The 22650-nt window shown below is 53.1% G+C and overlaps 2 protein-coding genes across 27 annotated transcripts in view; one reads left to right on the forward strand and one right to left on the reverse strand.

Moving 5' to 3' along the window:
* The first annotated feature begins 5605 nt into the window (after positions 1–5605).
* On the forward strand, positions 5606–6763 carry RHOG (ras homolog family member G). The gene has a single exon (XM_008264721.2). It carries the CDS (start codon positions 5606–5608, stop codon positions 6179–6181), a length of 576 nt encoding a protein of 191 aa, XP_008262943.1. The 3' UTR covers positions 6182–6763.
* Positions 6764–7351: 588 nt separating this feature from the next.
* PGAP2 (post-GPI attachment to proteins 2) overlaps positions 7352–22650 on the reverse strand; it is a 28240-nt gene continuing 12941 nt past the window's right edge. For 3 of the 26 annotated variants that reach the window (XM_051822984.2, XM_051822996.2, XM_051822986.2), the window contains 7 exons: positions 20849–20869; positions 17519–17693; positions 12954–13100; positions 9392–9644; positions 9164–9270; positions 8507–8615; positions 7352–8383 (listed from right to left, as the gene is read on the reverse strand). In XM_051822984.2, the coding sequence (XP_051678944.1) occupies positions 8253–8383; positions 8507–8615; positions 9164–9270; positions 9392–9644; positions 12954–13100; positions 17519–17683 (912 nt within the window). In that variant the 5' untranslated portion in view covers positions 17684–17693; positions 20849–20869 and the 3' untranslated portion in view covers positions 7352–8252. The other 23 variants (XM_070074604.1, XM_051823005.2, XM_008264728.4 and 20 more) reach the window with 19 other exon arrangements.

Here is a 22650-nt window from a genome sequence, read left to right on the forward strand (position 1 = left end):
CATTCTTCCAGCTAAGAAACCAGGCAAAAGTCTCCTGTGTGTCTGTTACTGTAACTCTGTGCTCCTCCTGGTAAGGAAGAAGCTGGTTTACCTTTGTCTTGCTTCTCTTGGGCAAGGAGACTTGTTCCCGGCATTGAAGTCTGAATTGATGGGGGAGGAGGTGTGTGTTACTCTGCAATTTTTGCTTAGCCCTGTGCTGGGCTTCTGGAAATGAATAGGTCAGATTCTCCCGCACCCGCCCGCCCCCAAACCAGGAAGCTTCCAGTTAGTTCAGTGCAATGAACAACACAGGCTGTCAGTGCTGGGGAAGGCAAGGCAGGAGAGGAGGTTGCTGTGGTGTCCTGCGGAACCGGGCCTTGCAGGACAAGGAGGATCTGAAGGGTTGAGCAGCGTTCCAGGAAGAGGAACTCCCGTGTGCAAAGACATGAAGGACAGATTGAGTTCATTCAGTTACTTACTTGCAGCCCCTGTGTGCTGGACCCTGCCTAGGGAGGCAGAACTCATCCAGGACATTGCCCTCTAGGCCCTCTCGGTCTAATGACGAGAGATAAGAATCAAATCAGCCTCTGTGTGATGCAAGTACAAGCCTGTGAGAGAGACAGGGACCAGACTTTGGATAGCTTGTCACTTGTGACTTGAGTGATTTATGCAGACTTTCCTGGAGGAGGTGGCAGTGGGGCTTGGCTCTGTGACTATTGATACCTCATGCATTTTGGGCAAGAGAATGAAGAGGCCACTTTGTAGAGGATCAGGGTGATATGGCTGGAGCTAAGGGTGGAAATGCTCAGAGATGGATAGTAGTTAGAAGGAGGTTCAGGGAGGACTACAGAAGGGAAGCCCGGTGTGAGGGAGGCAGTTACAAGCTGTACTAAGTAAGTTCCCAGCTGCCTCCACACTTGCCAGGCTCTCAGAGCCCACTTCTCCCCCTCCCCCACTCCCTATTGGGACACTTCCCCTGCTCTAACGGCCACAGTGATCTGGCAATCAGGCAAACTTCCTTTCCCTCCCTGCTTCTGGGCCTCCTGGGCCACACCCCAAAGCCAGGCCCCACTGGGTGCAGGCTGGGCTCCAGGGACCACACTCAATATGGATCCCCATGAGCTGCACTCCCATGGGATGTACTCCTTGCTGGAGCCAAGTTTTAGCTGAACCTAGGAAGAGGAACTTGTGCCTATTTCAGTCATAGCTTTTGACTTTCATTGCTGTCCAGTGCAAGTCAGCATTGCAGCATTGGCTTGGAGGTTGGGCTATGGGACCCAATCCTGGGCTTTGGAGGAGTCTCTCCAGGTCTCAGTAATAAGGGCTGGTGAAGCCGATCACAAGGAAGTGGTTGCACACTCCTGCGCACCCAGCTTTATACTCACAGCTCTTCTGTGCTTGAATTGAGAGGAGCCCAGGCTCCAGGATTGGAGGGATGTCCTCATCTGGGAAATGTACCTATGACCATTGGAGAAGGAGAAGCCTGTGGAGCCAAAGCAGGGTTGAAAGGGGTGATCATGCTCCGTCGATTCAAAGAATTCAGTAGCCTCATGGGATGGTGAGACAAGCTAGGCCTTGAGGAACCAGGAAGATTTGAGAGGAGAGAGGGAAGAGCAGCAGAGGGAAAACAAGAGTGGATGTTCAGTGGGAGGAATGGTACTGTCTTGTCTGCCGAGGTCATGGGAGACCTCTCTGGGACAGGATGTGGGAACCTACATTGTGCACGTATGCTCATACACTAACACACTTAATCCTAATAACACCCCCTGAGGTGGGTACTGTTCCTGCTGCACTTGAAAGATAAGGAGATTAAAGCCAAATCATAAATTCAGGGTCACACAGCTGAGAAGTAACAGAACTAGGATTTAAACCCAGTTCTCTGTGATTCTGAAACCTCTATTGGATGATGAAAAAGTTTGAATGCCAAGATGAGGGACCAGGCATGATCTGAATTTATTTGGGAATAAAAATCCAGAACTAAGTCATTGTAATTTGGTTAATATCATATAAATCTACAAATATTATTTACTAAATGAATTTTTTTAACGCTACCCAGTGACTAAGTCATAGTTGAGCCCCAGCCTTAGGCAGGCTATTCCTGGTTTAGACTGCTGCAACACTGAAAACCCTTCTACCTGTATGGCACAGGCTAGAAACTACCAGTTAGCATATGTCCTCATTCAATGGGCTGTGAGAACTTACTCGATCCAATTCAGGCCAAAGAATTTCAGAGTTTTCGCGGGAGAGAGGGTAAGGCTCTGGACTAGACCTGAGTCAGGAGCACTGAGCTGGTGCCACCACCCAGGCACGTGCATACCCAGTGCTTCCTGCCTCTGACTGTGAAAGGCCTTGTTCCACCACTCCTGTGTGCACAGTACTTCACAATTTACAAAACACATTCATTCTTGTGCTGAGGATCCTTGATGCTGCCCTGTGAGGCTTGGGAGGGCAAGTGTTATCACTCTGGCTTTACAGATAATTCAGGTTCCAGAAAGGGAAGTGACTTGCTTGCTCAAGGTCACAGAGTTAGCCTCTAAAGGGTAATTTGGAGACTGTGCAATGCATAAGGGAAAAACATGGGACTTCGGATCACAAGTACTGGGTTTGTATGCTGGGTCCCTTACTAACTAGCTGTGTGATGCTGGATTACTTTAACTGCTCTGAGTTTGTTTCCTTGTCTGTAAAATAGGAATAGGGCCCACAGGTTGTTTCAAAAGATCAACTGACATAATACGGTGCAATCTATAAAGGTTTATACCAATGTGAAGGCTTTTTAATCAAAGGTCAGGATCAGCAGATGAACTCAGGAGGTCAGATTCAGGTATTTGGTGCCCTTGGCTCTGTACAGCACTTCGCCTCTGCTTGTTTCTGGACACTGCCCCACTCATAATCCTTTTCCGGTGTCAGTCCGTGTTCCCTTGCCAGCCCGGAAACTACCCTTTCCCTCCCCCCGCCTTTGAGGGCTGATTTACTGATTGCTGGTTGATAACCGCCTCCTTGGAGAGTAGAGCACCAGCTGTACTTCCAGTCTCTTGGGCCTTGTGACTGCCGGCCAGAGTTCCCTTCATGCCTTCTGGGCCAGCCCATTGCTGGGCTTGTTGGGGAGAGTTCTCAGTCACGCTGCCATAGCCACTCCCCTCCTCTGTGGAACCAAAGGTTGCAGGTCCAGGAGTTCTGCTCTGAAACCCTGGGGTCTCCCAAGTAATCCAGCGTACACAAGTAATGGCATCTGCTCTCAGGGCTTTTTAACTTCTGTCATCTACCTAGTGCCCCTGTCATAGGCAATTTTATCTCCATTTTCTGGATAAGGAAACCGAGGCCCAGAGAGAGTTGAGTGTTTCATGCTTGGTTGCAGTGAGTAGGCAGAGCTGGGGCTAGAACTTAGGTCTCCTGACTTCCAGTTTAAGCTTCTCTCTCCTGCCCTAGATGGTTCTGACTTCCCTTTCCCACCCCGGCAGGACCTCTATCTTACTCATGCAAATGAGATGAAAATATTTTTAGTGTGAACCCAAAAGGCATCCCCATGGAGTGAAACTGTTTCCCTACCAGCTGGTACCAGGGGAAGCTGTGGCCGAGGGGGTGGGTGGGTGGGTGTGTCTCTGGATTCTTTCTACCTCCTACACCCCAAGTGTCCCTTTTCCCCTTCCTAATGGGCAGATTTGCCCCCTCCCCGTGTTGCTCCCACCACCCATTTTAATTTTTGAGGCATTTGAAGCAGTGGTGAGCGGTCAGGCTGAGGGTAAGGGGTTCCCAGGGCAGACTGCAGTCTTGCAATGTGGACATTGAAATGGAGTGTGTGTGATACCACTGCCTAGGTGGAGCCAGGGATAAAACAGGCTGCCCCTCCCATGGAGCAGGACTAGTTGTGGGAGAGAATCAGTGAAAGGAAGTCACTGGCCAGCAAGAGTCCCCTGTGGCTGAGAGGAAGTAGCCAATAAGAGGTGGACCCTTGCCACAGCAGTATAAATAATCCCAGGGTTTCCGGAAGCTCTGTCTTGTTTCAGAGCAGTTCCTCACCACGAGGCCTGTGCCTTGTATGGGGAACCAGGGTGGTGACTGGAGCTGGGACTTTGTCTCTAATATTTACCCTACTAATAAATACAGCAGCCTTTTTATTGGCGCTTCCTATGTGTTATGGCTCATATCAAACTTTCTTCACATTAACTCATCTCTAAGCAATTTGAATGCAATATCCAAGATTATCACCATTTTACAGGGGAGAAAATCGAGGCTCAGAGAACTTAAAAATATTGCGAAGGTCATAGATAATTAGCTGGTAGGGCTATGGTTACAGAATCCCTGCCCACCAGACTTTAGTATCCAGTTCTCAGCAATGACTTTTTTTTTTTTTTTTAAACATTTATTTATCTGTTTGAAAGGCCGAGTTACAGAGAGGCAGAGACAGAAAAAGAGATCTTCCATTTGCTGGTTCACTCCTCGGATGTCCACAAGGAGCCTGGAACTCCATCCAGGTCTCCCACGTGGGTGGCAGGGGCCCAAGTATTTGGGCCACCTTCTGCTGTTTTCCTGGGTGTGCTAGCAGGGAGCTGGATTGGAAGTGGAAAAGCCAGAATTCGAATCGATGCTCATATGGGATACCAGCATTGCAGGCAGCAGCTTAGCCTGCTGCATTACAATGCTGCCCCAGTGATGGCATTTTGGTGGCATTGTGTTCTGTACCTGAGGCCCTGATATTCTTCATAGGTACATATTCATGGTTCAGGAAAGGGACACGTTGAGGAGAAAAGTTAAGTTTTTGTCTTGCCCTTCTGTTCATCCCTTCCTGACTTGCTTTGAAGGAACACAGCCAGATTCTAGTCCAGGTCCCAGCCACAGCTCAATCTCCAACATTCTCCTGCCAGACAGGGCTTTTCATGCTTACAAGAATGATGGCGGTGGCCTGTCCCCCCATCCCAGAGCACTCTAGATTGGCATAGGGCAGCAGTGCTCCTTCCTTAGTGGGCTTCTCACTGCGCTCTTTGGTTCATACTCAGTAGCCAAGATGTCAGGTTTGGAGAATTTGAAACATCAGTGTGGGGTGGACCCTGAGCTGGGAAAGGTTCCACCCCGGCCACATCCCAGAGTGGGAAGGCTGCATATTAGTAGAGGAACTGGAAGATCCTTACGTACTCTCCTGTGTCTACATTGCCTAGAGAAACAGGAAAATACCTGATACTTAAATACTTTCCATATATTAAATAGTCCTCATGATAACTCAGTGAAGTAGGTTTTATCTTATCCCCCATTTTATAGATGGGAAAACTGAGGCATAGAGAAGGTAAGTAATTTGTCCAGGATCATACTGCTGGGAAATAGCACCAGGGTTTGACCTTAGTCTGGCGCCAGAGCTCATGAACTTCCCCCCCATGTTGGACTGTGTTCTTGAAGCATCTCACTTGGTCTCTAGGCCTCACATCTGTCTCTCTGATGTCTGTCTTGGTGGGGGCTGCTGTTAGGTTAAGGGAACAGGACTTGGTTTCCCTTTGTCTGCCTTCATCCTTTCTTCTCGGTAGGTAGAGGCCTCTCTAACCAACAATATCCCTCTCATCTGTCCACAGGTCACTATACCCAGAGGGGCCCAGGAGAGGGAGGAGGCGTTGCCTCCACTGCAGCAGCTGCCCCCACAATGCAGAGCATCAAGTGTGTGGTGGTGGGTGATGGAGCAGTGGGCAAGACGTGCCTGCTCATCTGCTACACAACCAATGCCTTCCCCAAAGAGTACATCCCCACGGTGTTCGACAATTACAGTGCCCAGAGCGCAGTGGATGGGCGCACAGTGAACCTGAACCTGTGGGACACTGCGGGCCAGGAGGAGTACGACCGCCTCCGCACACTCTCCTATCCTCAGACCAACGTCTTCGTCATCTGTTTCTCCATTGCCAGCCCGCCCTCCTACGAGAATGTGCGGCACAAATGGCACCCGGAAGTGTGCCACCACTGCCCCGACGTGCCCATCCTCCTGGTGGGCACCAAGAAGGACCTGAGAGCCCAGCCTGACACCCTACGGCGCCTCAAGGAGCAGGGCCAGGCGCCCATCACACCGCAGCAGGGCCAGGCACTGGCCAAGCAGATCCACGCTGTGCGCTACCTCGAGTGCTCGGCCCTGCAGCAGGACGGCGTCAAGGAAGTGTTTGCCGAGGCTGTCCGGGCTGTGCTCAACCCCACACCGATCAAGCGTGGGCGGTCCTGTGTCCTCTTGTGACCCTGGCACTCAGCTTGGAGGCTGCTCCCCCACCCCCACCCCCGCCACCAGTTGTGCCTTGGTGCCTTGTCTGCCCCCAGCTGTGCCTTAAGGACTAATTCTGGCACCCTTTGCCAGGGGGCTCCCTGAATGCCTTTTTTCTCCTTAAGGAGGCCTGCAGGGGAAGGGGCTTTGGGCCTCACCCACCCTGCTTGGGAACACCAGGTATTCTCATGAGCTCACCCAGGCTGAGGTTGGACCCCTCCCCAAGAGGCCAGTCCAGTGCCCCTTTCCCCGTTTTCTGCTACTGACCAATTGATCCAGCTTTCCACACAGTTGTTGCTGCCTGTGGTGTCTCCTTTCAGGTTAGGGGCTCTCAGCCATCTCTAACCTCTGCCCCTGCCGCTCCTAAAAGTGCCCCTCCCTCCCCAGATGCTCTCTCCCTTCCCCCAGGAAGGAGCCATAGAATCCTGAGAATATGAATGTGTCCTAACCTGCCCCCATGTGCCCAGGCCTTACGCATCCGCTGACTGACTCAGCCCCCTTGCTCCTGGGGGCCTTTCCTACCCCCATCAGCATCAATAAAACCTCCTGTCTCCAGTGGCCCCGGCTCCTCCCTGTGTGCTGGGGATTAGGGGTTGGGCATGGGCTAGGGCTCCCCAGAGACTGGGAACCTTTTGTTTTCTATAAGAGGGGACAGGGGACAATAAGCTTCATTGTGGTCTCCCCCACCCCCCAATTTCCCTAACAAAGCTCTGGGCTCTCAGAGGAGCCAGTCTTGCTCTAGGGTCCATCCCCAGATGCTGCAGTGGACCAGGATGCAAAGCTTGAAGAGACTTCCTGATCTAGGGTTGGAAAGGGAGTGGTTGAAAGCTACCATCCAGAAGGCAAGTGCTCTCACAGTCATGCGTTTGGGAGCTGTCCCCTTGGACTGACCAGCTGAGGTAGAACCCAGGGCATCTGCCTCAGCTAGAGACTGCCAGGTTGTCCCAGCGTCCAGGCCTGGAACTGATGGCTCAGCCCTTCTCACTCACCAAAAGAGAGGCTTAGGTCAGCCCTGGGAGACCTCATGCCTAAACTGGGGGCCACTTGGAATCCTATCCTGCCATTGGCTTATTCCCTCATCCTGAAGCCAACCTTTATTTCAGTTCCTATCTGACAAGGAGATGAACCCAGCAAGCCTAAGCCAGATTGTTGGCCAAAAAAAAAAAATTTATTTTCCTTTGGAATAAAATGTACAATGCAAAGACCTCAGGATCTGGAGCAGTGGGAAGATGGAGGCCAGTGGGTAGCCCATTTTAGGGTAGGGCCCTGAGGACTCTGACCCTTCTACTCCTTACCATTGCAAAGGAGGGAGGTCTTCTACTCCTTACCATTGCAAAGGAGGGAGGGTCTGTAAGCTGGAGATTTCATAGTGGACAGGAAACATGCTATGCTGGCACTTCCTCTGGACAGGTCATCCTTCAGGTACAGACCACCTCCATCGGATGATGTGAGAACCACACCAGCAAGGCCCTTGGACACAGCACACAGTCCTCCCCACCCCCCAGCTCCACACTCCCTCACCACCGTCCCACACCTGGACACACCGAGGCTCAGAAAGGGCAGGGCATGTGCGTGCACATACTAGGGTGCACACCAAGTCAGAGGTGAAGGCAGGCCTGGATGTACATGGTAGATCGTTAGACATGCTAGTCACATGAACCACCCCATGGCAAGAAGTGGTTGTGGGTTACATGTAGCAGCCACTTCTCAGTGGTCCCTGACCTCAGCGGACGCTGGCTACGTAAAGGCCGAGAACCGGATGGTGCTCATGAACCTCAGGACTTTTTTAGCACCAAATAATGGAGCTCTGCTGCCAGCTCGGCTTCCTGCGACCTCACAGGTGAGGACTGTGTTGCTTGAAGGCTTCTGTTCCCAGGCCAGGAGAAGCAGCCAGCAGCACTGGGGTCAGCCTTCTCCTATGCCCTTCTCCCCCCCACCCCCAGCTTTAGCAGGACCCAGAGAGGACACAGTGGGGAGGGGAGGAAGGCCAGAGTGGTATCTTGTTTCTGGGCAGCAGGTTGTCTCTTTCACAGCAAGAGAGAAGGGTTCAGAATCGCTTTTCCTCAGGCTGAGAGGTTATGAGCAGCTCCTTGTTCCCGAAGTCCCACCAGGCTGTCATGTGGAACGCCATGTTGGTTAGGACAACAGTGTATTCCAGGATGGCAAAGATGGTGTACACTGCAGTGAGGACACAAGAGACGGCATGGTGAGCCTCCTGCTACCCTCTCACGAGCACATGATGGCACCGTCCCCACGCCACTGCCCGCTGTCGGTCATTTCCAAACACCTGTGGATCCTCACCTCCAGCCTCACAGTACATGTTATGCCGAAAGTAGACAGCCAGGGCCGAGAAGAAGGAGATGAAGTTGATGATGAAGAGCCGCTGCTTCCAGCTGTAGGACTTGCGGTCCTAGGGGGACGGGCTGTCTGAACACAGCAGCTTGCTGGGCATGAGCGAACAGCCTTTCCACTGAGCCCCAGCTCCCAAGGACTGGGCCTTTCCTCCCTTGGTTCCCACTAGTGATCGTGGAAGGGGACACAGGCAGGGGTAGCAGGAATGACGAGTAGGTTCATATCCCTGCATTCGGGGGACTGACAAGGCCAAGGAGTGGGCACTGCCCCTCCCCCTTCGGGAAGATGGTGTGAGTTTCATGGAGTCACGGCCCAGCCCTGGTACTTCCAGATATGGTGAGGCCACACCCAACAGTATTCCTGACCACTGCAGCCTGGCTATGCTCCACATGCTACCCAGTCTCCCAAACTATCCAAGCACAGTCCCAGATTCTCTCCACTCGACCATCTTCCACTGGTCCCCAGGCCTCCACCCCCACCCAGCACCCCTTGGCCAGGGTTTCCAGCAGAACTCCAGTCCCCACCTGACCATTACCCGCATCCTGGGGGTGGGTGTCCTTGATTTTCGTCTGGGCCACTTGGAGCCCCACTAGGGGTGGACCGTACCTCCTGACTTACTGTGTGCTTCTTGGTTAGCCGCCAGAGAATGCAGGTGAGCAGCATGTGACCGAGGGAGGCAGCGATGAACACAATGAAAGCATTCTCATGCACAGCTGGAGGGAGAAAGGAGGACTGGGAGCGGGCGTCGCGGGGAGTACCCACACCCCTTGGACTGAGTGTGGGAGGGGACCCTCCTCGAACCCGTCCCGACTCCTCCCTCGACCCTGCACCCACTGAAGTCCTCGGAGGAGGAGACGTAGGTGAGTGCAAGCAGCGCGAGGTTCTCCACGACGTTGAGGCCGAAGTTGAGGCGGCAGAGTGGGCGGTAGACGGGACACGGGGAGGCGCAGCTGAGGTAGTGGTTCCAGTAGACGAAGGCCACCAAGAAGCGGGGTGCTGAGTGCAGGCCGATGCAGAAGCGCCACACGTAGCGCTGGGGCACCTCCCCGCCGATGGCCGAGCTCACTGATGGCAGGTAATTGGGCACCTGGAGAGTTGCGACCTGTCTAGGCATCATCTCTGCCAGTCCTGCCCACCTGGAGCCCCTCTTCTCTTCCAGGAAGTCCTCTATCAGGTCTCCCAGGACTCTCCCTGGGAAGACCTCACCCTTCCTGTCCTGGCCCAATGTGTTCAGTTCCCATTCCCTAGCCAGCAGGGGATTTGTCCTGAGGCATAGCAGGACCTCTTCCACCTCCCCACAAATGGGAACCTGCATGTTTGGGCAGGTGAGTAGATGGGTTCAGATGCTTCCTATGCCCATAGCTGATTAGTGCCTCAGATAAGAGCTGGTGGGAGTTACAGGAATCCAGGACCCCAGACTCAGTTTGAGACAAAGGTCGAGTCCCAGAGCATCTGAGCTTCCCTTGGAATAGTGCTGGACTCAGTGCCCAGCTGGGTTCTTCCTCTTTTGCTCCCAGCACCACCTGTTCCTCTGGGAAGGTGTGCCAAGGTGGTAAAGGGTGCTATGAGATCCTCAGGAAGCTGGGCCTAGGAGGGTATCCTTACCTTAGTCATATTTAAGAAAGTAGAGGCTTCTCAACCCTGGCTGCTATAGTCATTTGAGGAGTGAACCTGCAGATGGAAGATCTCTTTCTCTTCCCTTCTCTGTATAACTCTGCCTTTCAAATAAATAAGTAAATCTTTAAAAAAAAGTGGGGCTTCTAACCTGGTGCAGGCTCAGAAAATGACCCTGTTCTTGTGCATCTGCTCCATCCTTCTGTCTCAATGCCTGGAGTTTCTCAATCCTTAAGGACCTGGAGCCTCACAAACACATGGCTGCAAGGACTGGTGTGTCACTTGCCTGAGATGCGAGAGGATGAGAGACAAGTGAACAGGCCCAGGGAACGGAGGAGGAGTTCAAGGACTCCGGCAATGCTTCACAAACTTTTATCATCCTAGAGCTCAGCAGGGACAGGGGTTGTGTGAAAATGCAGAAGGTCTGGAACCTGATAATCTGCAGGCTCAAAAGAGTCCAAGGCTGTGGAAGCTACCAGGCCACGGCCCACACCTTGTGTGGACTTTTCATGAGCTTTAGCAAGGACCAGGGCAGTGTCTGAGCCCAGGGATCCAGCAAGGAATGCTCTTGTTCTGTGGAGAGACCAGTCTTAGAGACAGGGTTCTCAAAGAGTGCTTCCTTTCTTCCAATAAAGATCTGAATGGGCCCTAGACTGCTGGGTAAGTGGGCAGTCCTGGAAGCAGCTCACAGAGCAGGGGTGGACCTGGAGGAGGACCAGCCAGAGGTTCACAGCCTCACGGAGCACTGTTAGAGGAAACTAAGGGCAGGGCTCTTGGAGAGAAGATGCTGCTTTTGAGGCCACAGCTTGCCACACAGCAGCCTGAGCCCAGGCTCTGCTATTCACTCTGAATAGTCAGTGAAGAGGCAGCAGGCAGGCTTTGGAGATGCACACGTGGGTCTGCAAATTAGCTGGATGACCTTTGAGCGAATCCCCTCACCTCTCTGAGCTCCCATTCCTCACTGATAAAAAGGGTATAATATCACCTACCTTGCAGGGCAATAATGAACTCCAAATATAAAGTATGTAAAGTATCTGCAGTGTCTGGCACACAGTAGGTACAATAAATGATGGCTTTTGGAAAACAAACTTCCCTGAAAAGCCTGCAAAGAAGCTGTGAGCCACAGTCATTGAGCACAGAAAGGCCTGCTTAGGGGCCAGCGGCAGGACAGCAGACCCTGGTGAGACCTGCAGGTCTCCTCACTCAATTTTTCTGCCCTGAGCTGGGTGAGTGAGAGCAGTGCCTTCGCTTCCTAGAATATTCATTCTGAAACTTCGTCCCCAGTCTCAGCTACTTTAAAGGGAACAGGATCGACATCTAAAGCTTGAGTGGGAGAACCCAAAGCATTTAAGGGCCCTGATCCCTGACCGATGTTGGGAACAGTATCAGGTGGAGAGGATACTGAGGTGAGGGAGGCCCCCAGTTCTGTCTTCACAAGCTCCTCCCAGATTAGGGGTGAAGACAGCATTCTAAGAGCATGCACACGTACACGTACACACATACACACACCCCTATTTCCAGCACACGAGTCTCCTCACACCAACTGCCAGCCACAAGCATCATCAGGAGCTCTCACAGAACCCCCAAATTTCCCCATGGGCCCAGCTAAAAGCACTGAGAGATGGGAAGATAACCCCTGAGGTAGTAGATCAGAAACTCACATGGCACAAATGGAGGAATCCAGAAAACTCCCTATCAAAGCACCTCAGATTTACCACTGGAGATTCAATCCCTAGACCTCAGACAAAGGTTTCCCCAAATTGCAGATGATTGCGCCATCTAACTGACTGGCCTCCAGCCCTTGCCAACTTGACAAAACCTCCAATTTCTGGCAATCTTACTTGAAGTTCTTCTCTGGACTCTATTCCCTCCCCTCTCTCCTTACAGTTCCCACTTGGTGCTGTCTGCAGTGGCATGAGCCGTGTCTACAGCCTTCTCACTGGGCTCCCTGCTCTTCCCTGACCTTCAAAGTGTTCTCCAGAACGATCTTCTAAAGCACAAATCTGATCATGTCCCTTCGTTGCATACCACTGTCCTCGGGATAAAAATCTCAACTTGTCATCCTGGCCTTCACAGAGGTCCTCTACACGCCCACAGCAGCAAGACCCCGTCTTGCAGGAAGGACACTTCCCCAGCGTCCACGCCGGACTAAGTGCCTCCTCAGAGCCTTTCACCACAACAGGAATCCCCCCACCTGCTGTGCCGTGAAGGTCTGTGACTAAGGACTGTCTCTTGCGGGAATGAGAAGCTAAGAGCACTTCCATATTCAACTCCATGGCCCTGACCCTGGGGACCCAGGAAGGCCTTCCAAGTTTTCAGCTGGCAGAGTCCCGAGTGGGCACATGCTGTGGGGCCTGGGGCTGCGAGTGGGAGAAGCAAAGCTTGAGGATCCCGGAGCAGGGCCAAGGGTCCTCTGAGGTCAGTGGGCCATTCTGGGCAAAAGCACCTGTGACTTCTCCTGGTTCCTGGCCTCCTCTGACCTCCTCAGTCCTGACTGCCTTTCCAACCTAGTCTTTCTGCAGCTTCCTTTGCCCTCTCGTGACCTCTCCTACCCATTCCCAGCCCCCTTCCCTTTCCCCAGCCCTCAGCCCCTCCCTTGCACTTGCACTCTACCCTCTGAGTGTCTCCTAATTTCTCTCTAACTCTGCTTTGCCCTTCCCCCTTCCGCTCACCCCTCTCCCCCCTTGCTGACCCTCTCTCCTCTCTCCTACCCTTCAATTCCACCCTTACCACAATTTCCTGACCTGGCTCTAACCCAGGTGCTGGGGAGCCTGACACTCACCCCACAGTCAGTGGCCACCGTGTACTCAAAGTGGAACACCAGGGACCAGATAATGCAGAAGAAGAAGCCGAACATGGGGAAAGTGATGATCCACCAGAGCACGGCCGAGAAGCGGAGCCGGAACACGGTCCCATCGGGGTCCAAAGGCTGGGAGGTCGCAGAGAACATCCTGTAGGTAGTGGTCCAAGCAGGGCAAGGGACACAACTTGGGGCCTGCTGGGATACCTGGGCTTGGAAAAGTGGAGCCTTTTCCAGTGAATCTGAGGAGGAGGCAGCACAGAATGGGGGAAGGAAGACAGTACAGCAGAGAAACAGCAGAGGGAGAGATGGCACTTGAGCAGCAGGGCCAGGCAGGGTCAGCTTCTAGGAATCCCCTGGGCACGCTGATACTCTAGGTCTACCTCTTGAAGAGCCCAGTGGCCTGGACATGGCAGCTCTGACCACCCACCTCTCTCTGACAACCCTCACAGTCACTCAGGATCAAAGGTATAAAGGTTATTATCATTCCCATTCCACAGAATGGGAGACTGAGGCATGGAAGTAAACCCAGACCAAACAGGAGGACCAAGGCTTTTAACTCGAGGCTTTCTTCAGGTCAAGGACCTGAAAACAATCTAGACAAAGGACCCTTGGCTCAAACTGACCAAAGCCCTCCCACTGACCTTGTCTAACCACATTCCTCCTCCTCACCCAAGTACAACTAGGGACAGTGGGAGTGTCTTAGAACCTGTTTCGGTAGGACCACAGGCTGCCAGCCATCCTGCCCCCGGGCTCTGAATGATCCAAGTCTCAGGCCAGCAGTGTCCTGATCCTAAAATATCAAGGTGCCTGTGGAGGCCCAGACCCTTACTTCCTTCCCCTCTGAGAACTTGTCACCCAATTCAAGGTTTGGGGGATCCCTAGGGACACGGGAACCTTCTCCACTCAGTTTGAGCTAGATCCAGGAAGCCCCTGTCCAGGTCCGACCCAGGCCTAGGGAGCTGGGCTTCTTCCACTCCCTTCTCCCTCTTGGCAGAGGAACTTCCACCTACTGCTACCCACCTTAAGCCCCAAACTGGACTTCCTTCTGGGGCATGGTGGGGGAGACAGAGACGGCTTTCTATTAAAGACCCAGTACCAAATCTCCCCTTGGGGCCCATACTTGCATCCACTAAAAATGCCTCCACTCCCTACCCTAGTCCACTAGTCCAGCGCTGTGCCAGGGGTTGGGGGGCTTACCAAGCAACACTCACATTGGGTGCGGAAGAATCTGGAGCTTGGGTTGAGGACTCCAGCCACACTGAGACTGTTCTCAGACTGGAGGGTCCCACCCCCAGCTCCTCAGAGCCTGCCTTCCGCCCACACAGCCCGGTTCTCCACGCCTGCCCAGGCACAGGGCCTTCCTAGGACCAACAAGGCCATGTCACAAGTCCCAGAACACTCTGCAAAGGTAAGAAGTGATAGTGGCTGAGGTCAGCCCACAGCAGCTTCCTTGCCAGGAGAGGGGGAGGGGTATGGGGATCTTATGGAGGGCTGTGTCCAGGAATACAGACACTTCTCTTGGGAGGGAGAAGGGGAGAGCAGAATGGGATCTGGCCCTTTTTTGTGGAAGCTGGACTGAATATGTCTGTTGGGCCCATTAAAGAACTGGCTAATCCTGTGAAAGCACAATCAATCCAAAAGAGATGTAGACAAGACTTGTATAAAGTATCAGCATGCAGCCTGCATACACAGAGGCCTACCTGCCAGTAGATTAGGGTACAGAACAGAGAAAGGAGTGACTGACCGGGTCAAGTCCAAGGGCACATTCAGGATGGGGAGGAGCCTGGAGACCATGTCCCATGAGGGCTGCAAGAAGGGACTGGAGCTATGCTACTTAGTAACACAGACTCAGGGATCCCTTTCACTGCCTTCTTGTCTCTAGAAGGTTGGCTTGAACCCAGGAAAAGAGAGTTGTTCTATGGCTATCAAAGCAGATCGAGGGGCCCGGCACCATGGCTCACTCGGTTAATCCTCTGCCTGCGGCACCGGCATCCCATATGGGCGCTGGGTTCTAGTCCCAGTTGCTCCTCTTCCAGTCTAGCTCTCTGCTGTGGCCCAGGAGGGCAGTGGAGGATGGCCCAAGTGCTTGGGCCCCTGTACCCGCATGGGAGACCAGGAGGAAGCCCCTGGCTCCTAGCTTTGGATCGGCGCAGTGCCGGCTGTAGCGGCCATTTAGGGGGTGAACCAACTGAAGGAAGACCTTTCTCTCTGTCGCTCTCTGTAACTCTGTCCCAAAAAAAAAAAAAAAAAAAAAAAAAAAAAAAAAAAAGCAAGCAGAACCAGAGCAGAGATTCACCAGAAATAAAATATATACTCACTATAAGAAAGAGCCTGCTGGGGCCAGTGTTGTGGCACAGTGGGTTAAACCAGCGCCTCTGTCACTGGCATCCCATATGAACACCAGTTCAAGTCCCAGTGCTCTACTTCCGATTCAACTCCCAGCTAACATGCCTGAGGAGACAGCAGAAGATGGCCCAAGTGCTTGGGTCCCCACCATTCATGTGGGAGACCCAGATGGAGTTCCTAGCTCCTGGTTTTGGCCTGCCTAGCCCCAGCTGTTGCAGCCTTTTGGGGAATGAACCAGTGGATGGAAGATCTCTTTTTTCCGTGTCCCCCTAGCCCCCCGTAACTCTGCCTTTCAAATAAACAAACAAATCTTAAAAAAAAATTTTTTTTAAAGAATTAGCTACCTAGGGAGGAAGGAAGCTCTCCTTTACTGGGGATGTGCAAGCAGAGACAAGTCATCGTTACAGATGTGTTGTACTAGGGCACTTCTTTTATTCCTAGGGATGGCCATTGCTGGGGTGCTCTGGGCAGGATAGTCAGAAAATCTCTATGTATATCCAACGGTAGTCCCAGGGAGTGGAGACAAAACACCCTCAGGTCACTCTTGCTCTTCAGGGACCAGGTACCCCTCCAGATACTTTCCATCCCTTAGTCCCTCACTAGTAGACTGTGAATGGGCAATAGGTATGCCGAGGCTAAAGATCCCAGTAGCCTCCAGGACCAGCTGGTGGAGGTGGTGCATAGCCAAGGGCCTACTCTGCTTAACTCCATATGCTGCAACTACTATAATTTTGTCTGGTCTATGACTACCTCATACCATTCCTTCCTGTTCTCAGGGCTCTGAGCTGTGTGTGTGGCAGGCGGGGGAGGGGTTGGTCCTTTCCATTTTTTTGTTAAACATGGACTTTTCCTGACTCAGATGCAGTGCCTGCCCTCAAGGACACCCTGGTCTGGGGGAGGGGGGTGGGGAAGAGACACACTACATGTGAGATAACCCTGGGAACTGGGCACCCAGAGGAGGGAGTAATTAGGTGTGCTGCAAGGAAGCTAGGGAAAACTTTTTGGAGAAGATACCCAGGTGGGTTTAGCAGGATGAACAGCAGTTGGCCAGGAAAATAAAAACATTTCATGCATTATCTGAGATAAGTACCAGCTCTGAAAAGGGCGATACTCCTCCTGCAGATCACTTGGTCATCCTTTTTCCTGCCAGTCTTCTTTCTTCTGATAGCTCCCAGGCCCAGGTCTACTTCAGATTAGATGCCCACAGCTCAGGGCCCATGTTTACCCAGAACAAATCAGGAGGGGAAGCTTCAAGTCATATGAACAAAAGAGGTGGGCACACAACATCTATTCCCTGCCAGAACCCACTGCTAGTCCAAGCCGTCTCTCAAAGGCCCTCGCAGGCAGCAGGGGCCTTCAGCACTCTCTCTAAGGCTAGCCAGAGGGTCCACACCCAGACCCTAGTCTCTGCTTCACCTGCAGCCCGAGGCCCCACCTTCCAGTCTGACCATCTCTTCCTCCTCCTCCTGCCCCTCACTTTTCACACTCCCCAAACCATAACCCATCTTTCTACACCAGCCCTGGAAAGCAGCAGGACAGGAATCACCAACCTCATTTTAGAGGCCTAGTCTCTGCGTCTCAGGTATAGTCACTGAATGAACCAGGAGTACAACAGAGGTCAACACAGATACTACTCAGTTTATGCTGATATCGTACAGAGAAACAACTCTCACACCTTTCTTCCTAGCCCAGAACCCCTGTCTCTGTCCAAGGGGTGCCTGGCCTTGGACAGAATCCAGAGGGCACAGGACCCACTGCAGAACACACAGATACACACATTTCTCTCACACACACACACACTTCACTCAAAGCCATTGTATACTCATGTCCCTCAATTACATACACACACATATAGGCCCACATTCCCGCAGAGATAGGCACAAGCCCACAGTGTCACTCTTAGTCCTGCCCTGTTCCCTCCCCACCTCCCACCCTTAAAACTGAATCTGCCCTTCTAAGACGTAGGGTTGGGTTCTGGATTTGGGGGGGCTGTCCAACTTCAGCGACCCATTCCTTAGAACCGTCTTGAAGGGCAGAGGGAGACTAATCTATAAGATCTCGATCTGCAGGCATCCCCCGGCAGCCCAGAATGTCTGAAGGACCCCACTAGACAGCTGGCTAATCCTTTTAAGAGAGAATCAGGACTCCCAAAAGATCCAACGGGCCTGAATATGAGGTATCAGTGCCCCAAGCCCTACCCCACAGTGTGTGGCCGTTGTCTCCTTGAAGTGGAAGAGCAGGGACCAGAGGATGCAGAAGAGGAAGGCGACAAGTGGACAGCAGACCGTGACCAGGGCCACCAGTGTGAAGCGGAGCCGGACCAAGGTCCCATCCCGGTCCAGCGGCAGTGGGACCTGGTACATCTTGTCAGACCTGGGGATGGAGTGGCATGCTGTCAGAGCCCCAGGCAGCAGGGCTGGGACTCAGTGGGGGGAGTCAGCCCTGTGCTCAGACCTAAATGCAGCTGTGCTGTGGGCTGACGAGTCTGGGAGAGAAGCCACCTAAAGGTAGGGAAGACTGACTCAGAATCCCAAAACACTCAGCCTCAACTTCAGAGGGAAGGCAATGACCCAGAGCCATGCCAGTGTGGAGTTAAATAGACTAGAGACCTCCTCACGCTCTCCCAGATTTGACAGGCCTAGGGCTGGGGAGCTACTTTCATAAGTCTCTCTCTGTTTCAAGAACCAACACTAGGGACTGGCATTGTGGCGCAGTGAGTTAAGCCACCAGCTTGCCATATAACTTCAGTTCAAGTCCTGGCTATTGTACCTCTGATCGAGCTCCCTGCTAGTGCACCTGGGAAGGAAGTGCTTGGGCTCCTGCTACCTATGTGGGAGACCAGGCTAAAGCTCCCAACTCCTGGCTTCAGCCTGGACCGGCCCCAGCCACTGTGGCCACTTGGGAAGTGAACCAGCAAATGGAAGATCTTTCTCTGTCACTCTCTCCCTCTAACTCTGCTTTTCAAATACATAAATAAATCTTAAAATAAAAAAAAAAAAGAATGAAAGAAAAGAACCAACCCTAAAACCAACTAGTAGACGAACGGCCCATCTCCTCCCCCAGGCCTCTGGGCCTCAAGGCCCAGCCCCCAGGCTTCAGGGCCTCTCTGCAGCTCTCATTGCATCACCCCCCAGCCCAGTGCCCTCCTGCACCTTCGGTCCCTTCCCAGGCTCTGAGTGCTCTGCCTGTCTGCACCGCAATCCATGGCAGCAGGGACTCCCTGGAAGCTGACAGAACTCCCGGCCCCGTTTGTGAACGCCTACTGCCTCACGTGCTCTCAGGGTGAAAGACTTTGCAGAATCAGGTCTGGCTCTCACTAGCCCGGGCTTGCTGTTTGCTGGAGGGAGCTGCATGGTCAGCTTCTGGAGGCTTCCCAGTGCCTAGGGGGCCTGTCCACGCCCGGCCTGAGGACCATGACTTCTCTCCCAGGCAAGAGTGCCCAAGGTCAGGAACTATAACAGTTAAGTATATAGCAATAATCCTAGCTCGGACCCCTCAGCATATAGAAGGAGCAGCTGAGGCAGGAACCTGCAAGTAGCCACAGAGCAAACAGGTGGCAGAGCCAGCAGCAGGGAGATGTGGGGCCCATGAAGACTCACTCTCTACAATCTGGCCTTCTCTGACCCCTTCTTCTCTGGGTCAGCGTTCTGAACAGAAGGGTCAGATTGTGGGAGGGAGAAGGGCTACCTGTCCACAGGAAGAAAAGGAAAAGCCAAATCCTACAGCAATAAGCCCGGCAGCTTTGTGCCCATTGTAGAGACACAGAACCCCAGCGGCGAGAGAAAAGGGTCATTTCTCAAAGCCATGTGCTCAGGCTGAGCGAAGCCAGCCCTGGAATTTAGGCTTCCTGTTGCCAAGATAGGGCTGGCTCCAGATAAAGAACCCGCCCTTCTGGGTGCACAGGCCTTGCCAAAACAAGTCCGGACTCTTCCTGGCCCCACCCACAGGACTCTCCCCTTTAGTCCCACCCTCGGGAAGAGAACCCTGACCTCGGCAAGGCCAGCCTCCTAGCATTCCAGAACAAGCTAGGTGGGTAGGTCTCTGTGCCAGGCTGGTCAGGCAGCTCCAGTTGTTCAAGTTCCTCTCCCTTTTTAGGGTTGGGACCTCCCCAAGGAAGCTGGTGACCCTCACAGATCAAACACCTTCTCTGGATCACCCCTAAATAGATCACAAATCTGGGGGGCGTGGGGGTTCTCCACGTGGAACACCTTCCATGCCCAGCTCTAACCCAGACTCTGCAGGAGCCAGCAGCACTGCTCACTCCCCACCCTCCCCAAGCTTTCCACAAGTCAGCTGCTCAGGCTCCCGGAAGGAGCACAGACCCTGCCCAAGGAAAGGGGGTGGTGGGGTGGTTTAAGGGATAGTCCATACCACTTCTTGGAGGAATGTCTGGCTTCCCTTTTAGCTGTGTGACCTTGGGCAAGTCACCTAACCACTCTGGGCATTTCTGCAGCAGGGCAACTTACAGATCATGTGGTCTGGACTACTGGCCCCTCCAACTTGGTCATTCTCCACCCCTCAGGACTGGGAGCTCACTACCTGAAGGGCAGCTGCTCAGCCCTCAAACAGCTCTTCCCCCTCATGGGTACTACCCGGCCTGAAACTGCTTTCCTAGGGGTATCTCAATCTCCTGCAAGGCCCCTAACAGAGCTTCTCCGCCTCCAGTGAGAACCTACACTCATTGCGTGCCTGCTCAGCACCGTATCTTCTATAATTCTCTGACGTAGGTTCTTTAGCCTGTATGGTTCCATTTTACAGAAGAGGAGACTGAGGCTTAGGAACGTTAGAAACACGCACTCAAGGTCACAGGCTAACAACTGACACGGCTGGGATTTGAAACAAGTCTCTGGGGTCCCGAGGCTTCCCCCTGCCCCCACGCCTCCACTGGCTGCACCAGGGAGGAGTATCGATCAGGTGGCCCTTGGGTGAGTAAAGACTGGCGGGCCCAACCCTTGCACTCAGCCCCGTGTTGGGGAGGAGAGGAAAGGGGGAGTCAACTCAGCCAAGTCCTGACAGCAGCGGTTTCCGGGACGCGGAGTGGGAGGGAGCAGGGCAGGCACCGGACCCCCAGAGCTGGACCGGCCCCGCGGTGGCAGGACCTCGTGGCCGAGCTCCACCCACCCCCCCCCCCCCGCGAGTGGTGCGGCCGGGCGGTCCGGCACCGCCACCCCATACTCACCCAGGCAGCGGTGGTTAGCAGGCCGCGCCGGCGCAGGCCGGGATCCGGGGGAACCCGGGAGACCCGGGGGCAGCCAGGACCCGGCCGGGGGCGAGCGGCGGGGGGGCGGGCCGGAGCGGGAGCTGCGGGGGCGGCGCCGGCGCGCTCGGGGCGGAACTTAGGGAGGAAACTACGCGCGGATTCTCTGTAGCTCCACCCCTTTTCTGGGGACCCCGACCCTCGACTTTCCCCCTTAATCGGACGTTGTCTCAAGCCCAACCTCTCCAGCCCTGATCTTCCCCACTAATGCCGGCTGCGAGAGAGCGGCCGGAAGCGCCCCGGACACCTGGGTTTGAATGAGCCATCTTACCTCGCAGCTGCGTCCCATCACCTGTTGAGAGAACATAAAATTAATTCAGCAGGGCCCCCATTCTTCTCACTCCCTGTGCCACCCTCTTCCCCCTCTCCATTCTAACCGAATTATCCAGCCTTGCCCTTCGGAAACATTAATTCGGTTCCGTTCTAGCCTCGGCGCCCTTCTTCCAAAACCTGCTCCATTGAACCAACTGGGAGCATTTCAGCAAGGGCACGAGCACCTTACAGGTGAGGAGATGTGGTGGGTGAGAGAAGGCCTAGAACGTGTAGGGCAGTGCTGTTCGCACTTTTGGTCAGGAGAGGGCGCCCCATCCAGGCCGGCACAGGCAAAGAATCTTCCTTTCCCCCCTCACCCTGTCCCCACTCACCCCAGCCTTAGATCGGTCCCTGCAATGAAAGGGTTGATCCCTAATGAGCTCCCAGGGTTCCCTCCCCACCATGACCCTCACTGGCAAATAAAGGAACTTGAAGGAGACCCCTGGCTTCCTTTCCAATCATCCCACCCCAACAGGGAAGGAAAATGAGGAGACCAATAATCTCACTTGCAGGCACATTGAGGAGTTGTCAGAGCACTTACCGCGGGTGGAGAACTTGAGCTAGACGTGGTTACCACCACATTTCCCCATTTAAATCCTCACGGTAATAATCGACACATTCTGAGCACCCATTATTTCCCAGGCACTTTTTGATTAAGTCATCTCATTAAACCTCATTAAAACAAAACAAAACAAAAACCCTTTGAGGTAGGTGCAGCGTTGTGGTATAGTTAGTGAAACCACTGCCTGGGACCTCCACATCCCATATTGGAGCTCCTAGGATGGAGTCCTGCTTCTGCTTTGGATCCAGATTCCTGCTTGTGTGTACCATGGAAGGCAGCAGATCATGGCTCAAGTACTTGGGTCCCTGCCACCCACGTGGGAGACCTGGATGGAGTTCCTGGCTCCTTGCTTCGGCTTGGTCCTGCCCTCGTTATTGCAGACATTTGGGGAGTAAACTAGCAGATGGAAGATCTCACTCTCTCTCTCGTTCTGCTTTTCAAATAAATAAACTTGAAAAGAAAAACCTTAAGATACTGTTAATATCCCCATTTTACCAATGAAAGACAGAGATGGTTAAGTTACCTACTCACACAGCTAATAAACGTCAGAGCCAGTATTTGAATCTGGCAACTTAATCACTATATACCATTAATCCCAAGAGGTAGCTACAATTGTCACTTTATAGAGTGGAAAATAGAGGCTCAAATTTGGTGAATAATTTGCCAGGACTCTTTTTTCATGCATTCACTCAGCCTAGTGCCCTCTCGTCAGGCACTGGGCCGAGCAAAGGTGGGGGACCCAGTGATGTCTCAGACTCACTCAGGGCTCCAAGCCTGGAGGAAAGGTGTCTTATTCTGCAAACCACCTTTCCCGACTTCGAATTCTCCACCTCTTCTCCACCCCATCCCCACACCCACCCTGTCCTTTAAGGTCCCAGGACAAATAAAACTTTAATGAAGCTTTACCAAAGGAACCACCTCCATCTAATTGGGCATGTACAATTAGGTTTTCTGCCATGGGGTTTTGTGTCTCTTTATCTAGCTCCAACACAGGGTGCCTGCTCCTGGCTTGTTCTCTATCTTGACTCCTTGTCTGTTCCCTTATCCCTAAATACTGTTTCCAATCATCTCCAGTGCCTGAACTTTGAGGTGCACTATTTCTGCCCTTAATACTCTGATGACCTGGGTAATGTGGGCAATTCATCATAAAGCTCTAAGCTTTTTCTCATTCATAAATGGTTTAGGACTATCCACATCAT

This window comes from Oryctolagus cuniculus, chromosome 1 (genome assembly GCF_964237555.1).
Source record: "Oryctolagus cuniculus chromosome 1, mOryCun1.1, whole genome shotgun sequence".
NCBI classification, from domain to species: domain Eukaryota; kingdom Metazoa; phylum Chordata; class Mammalia; order Lagomorpha; family Leporidae; genus Oryctolagus; species Oryctolagus cuniculus.

Coding starts and splice junctions, on each gene's coding strand:
- RHOG (XM_008264721.2), top strand. CDS start 5,606: ATGCAGAGCATCAAGTGTGTGGTGGTGGGTGATGGAGCAGTGGGCAAG.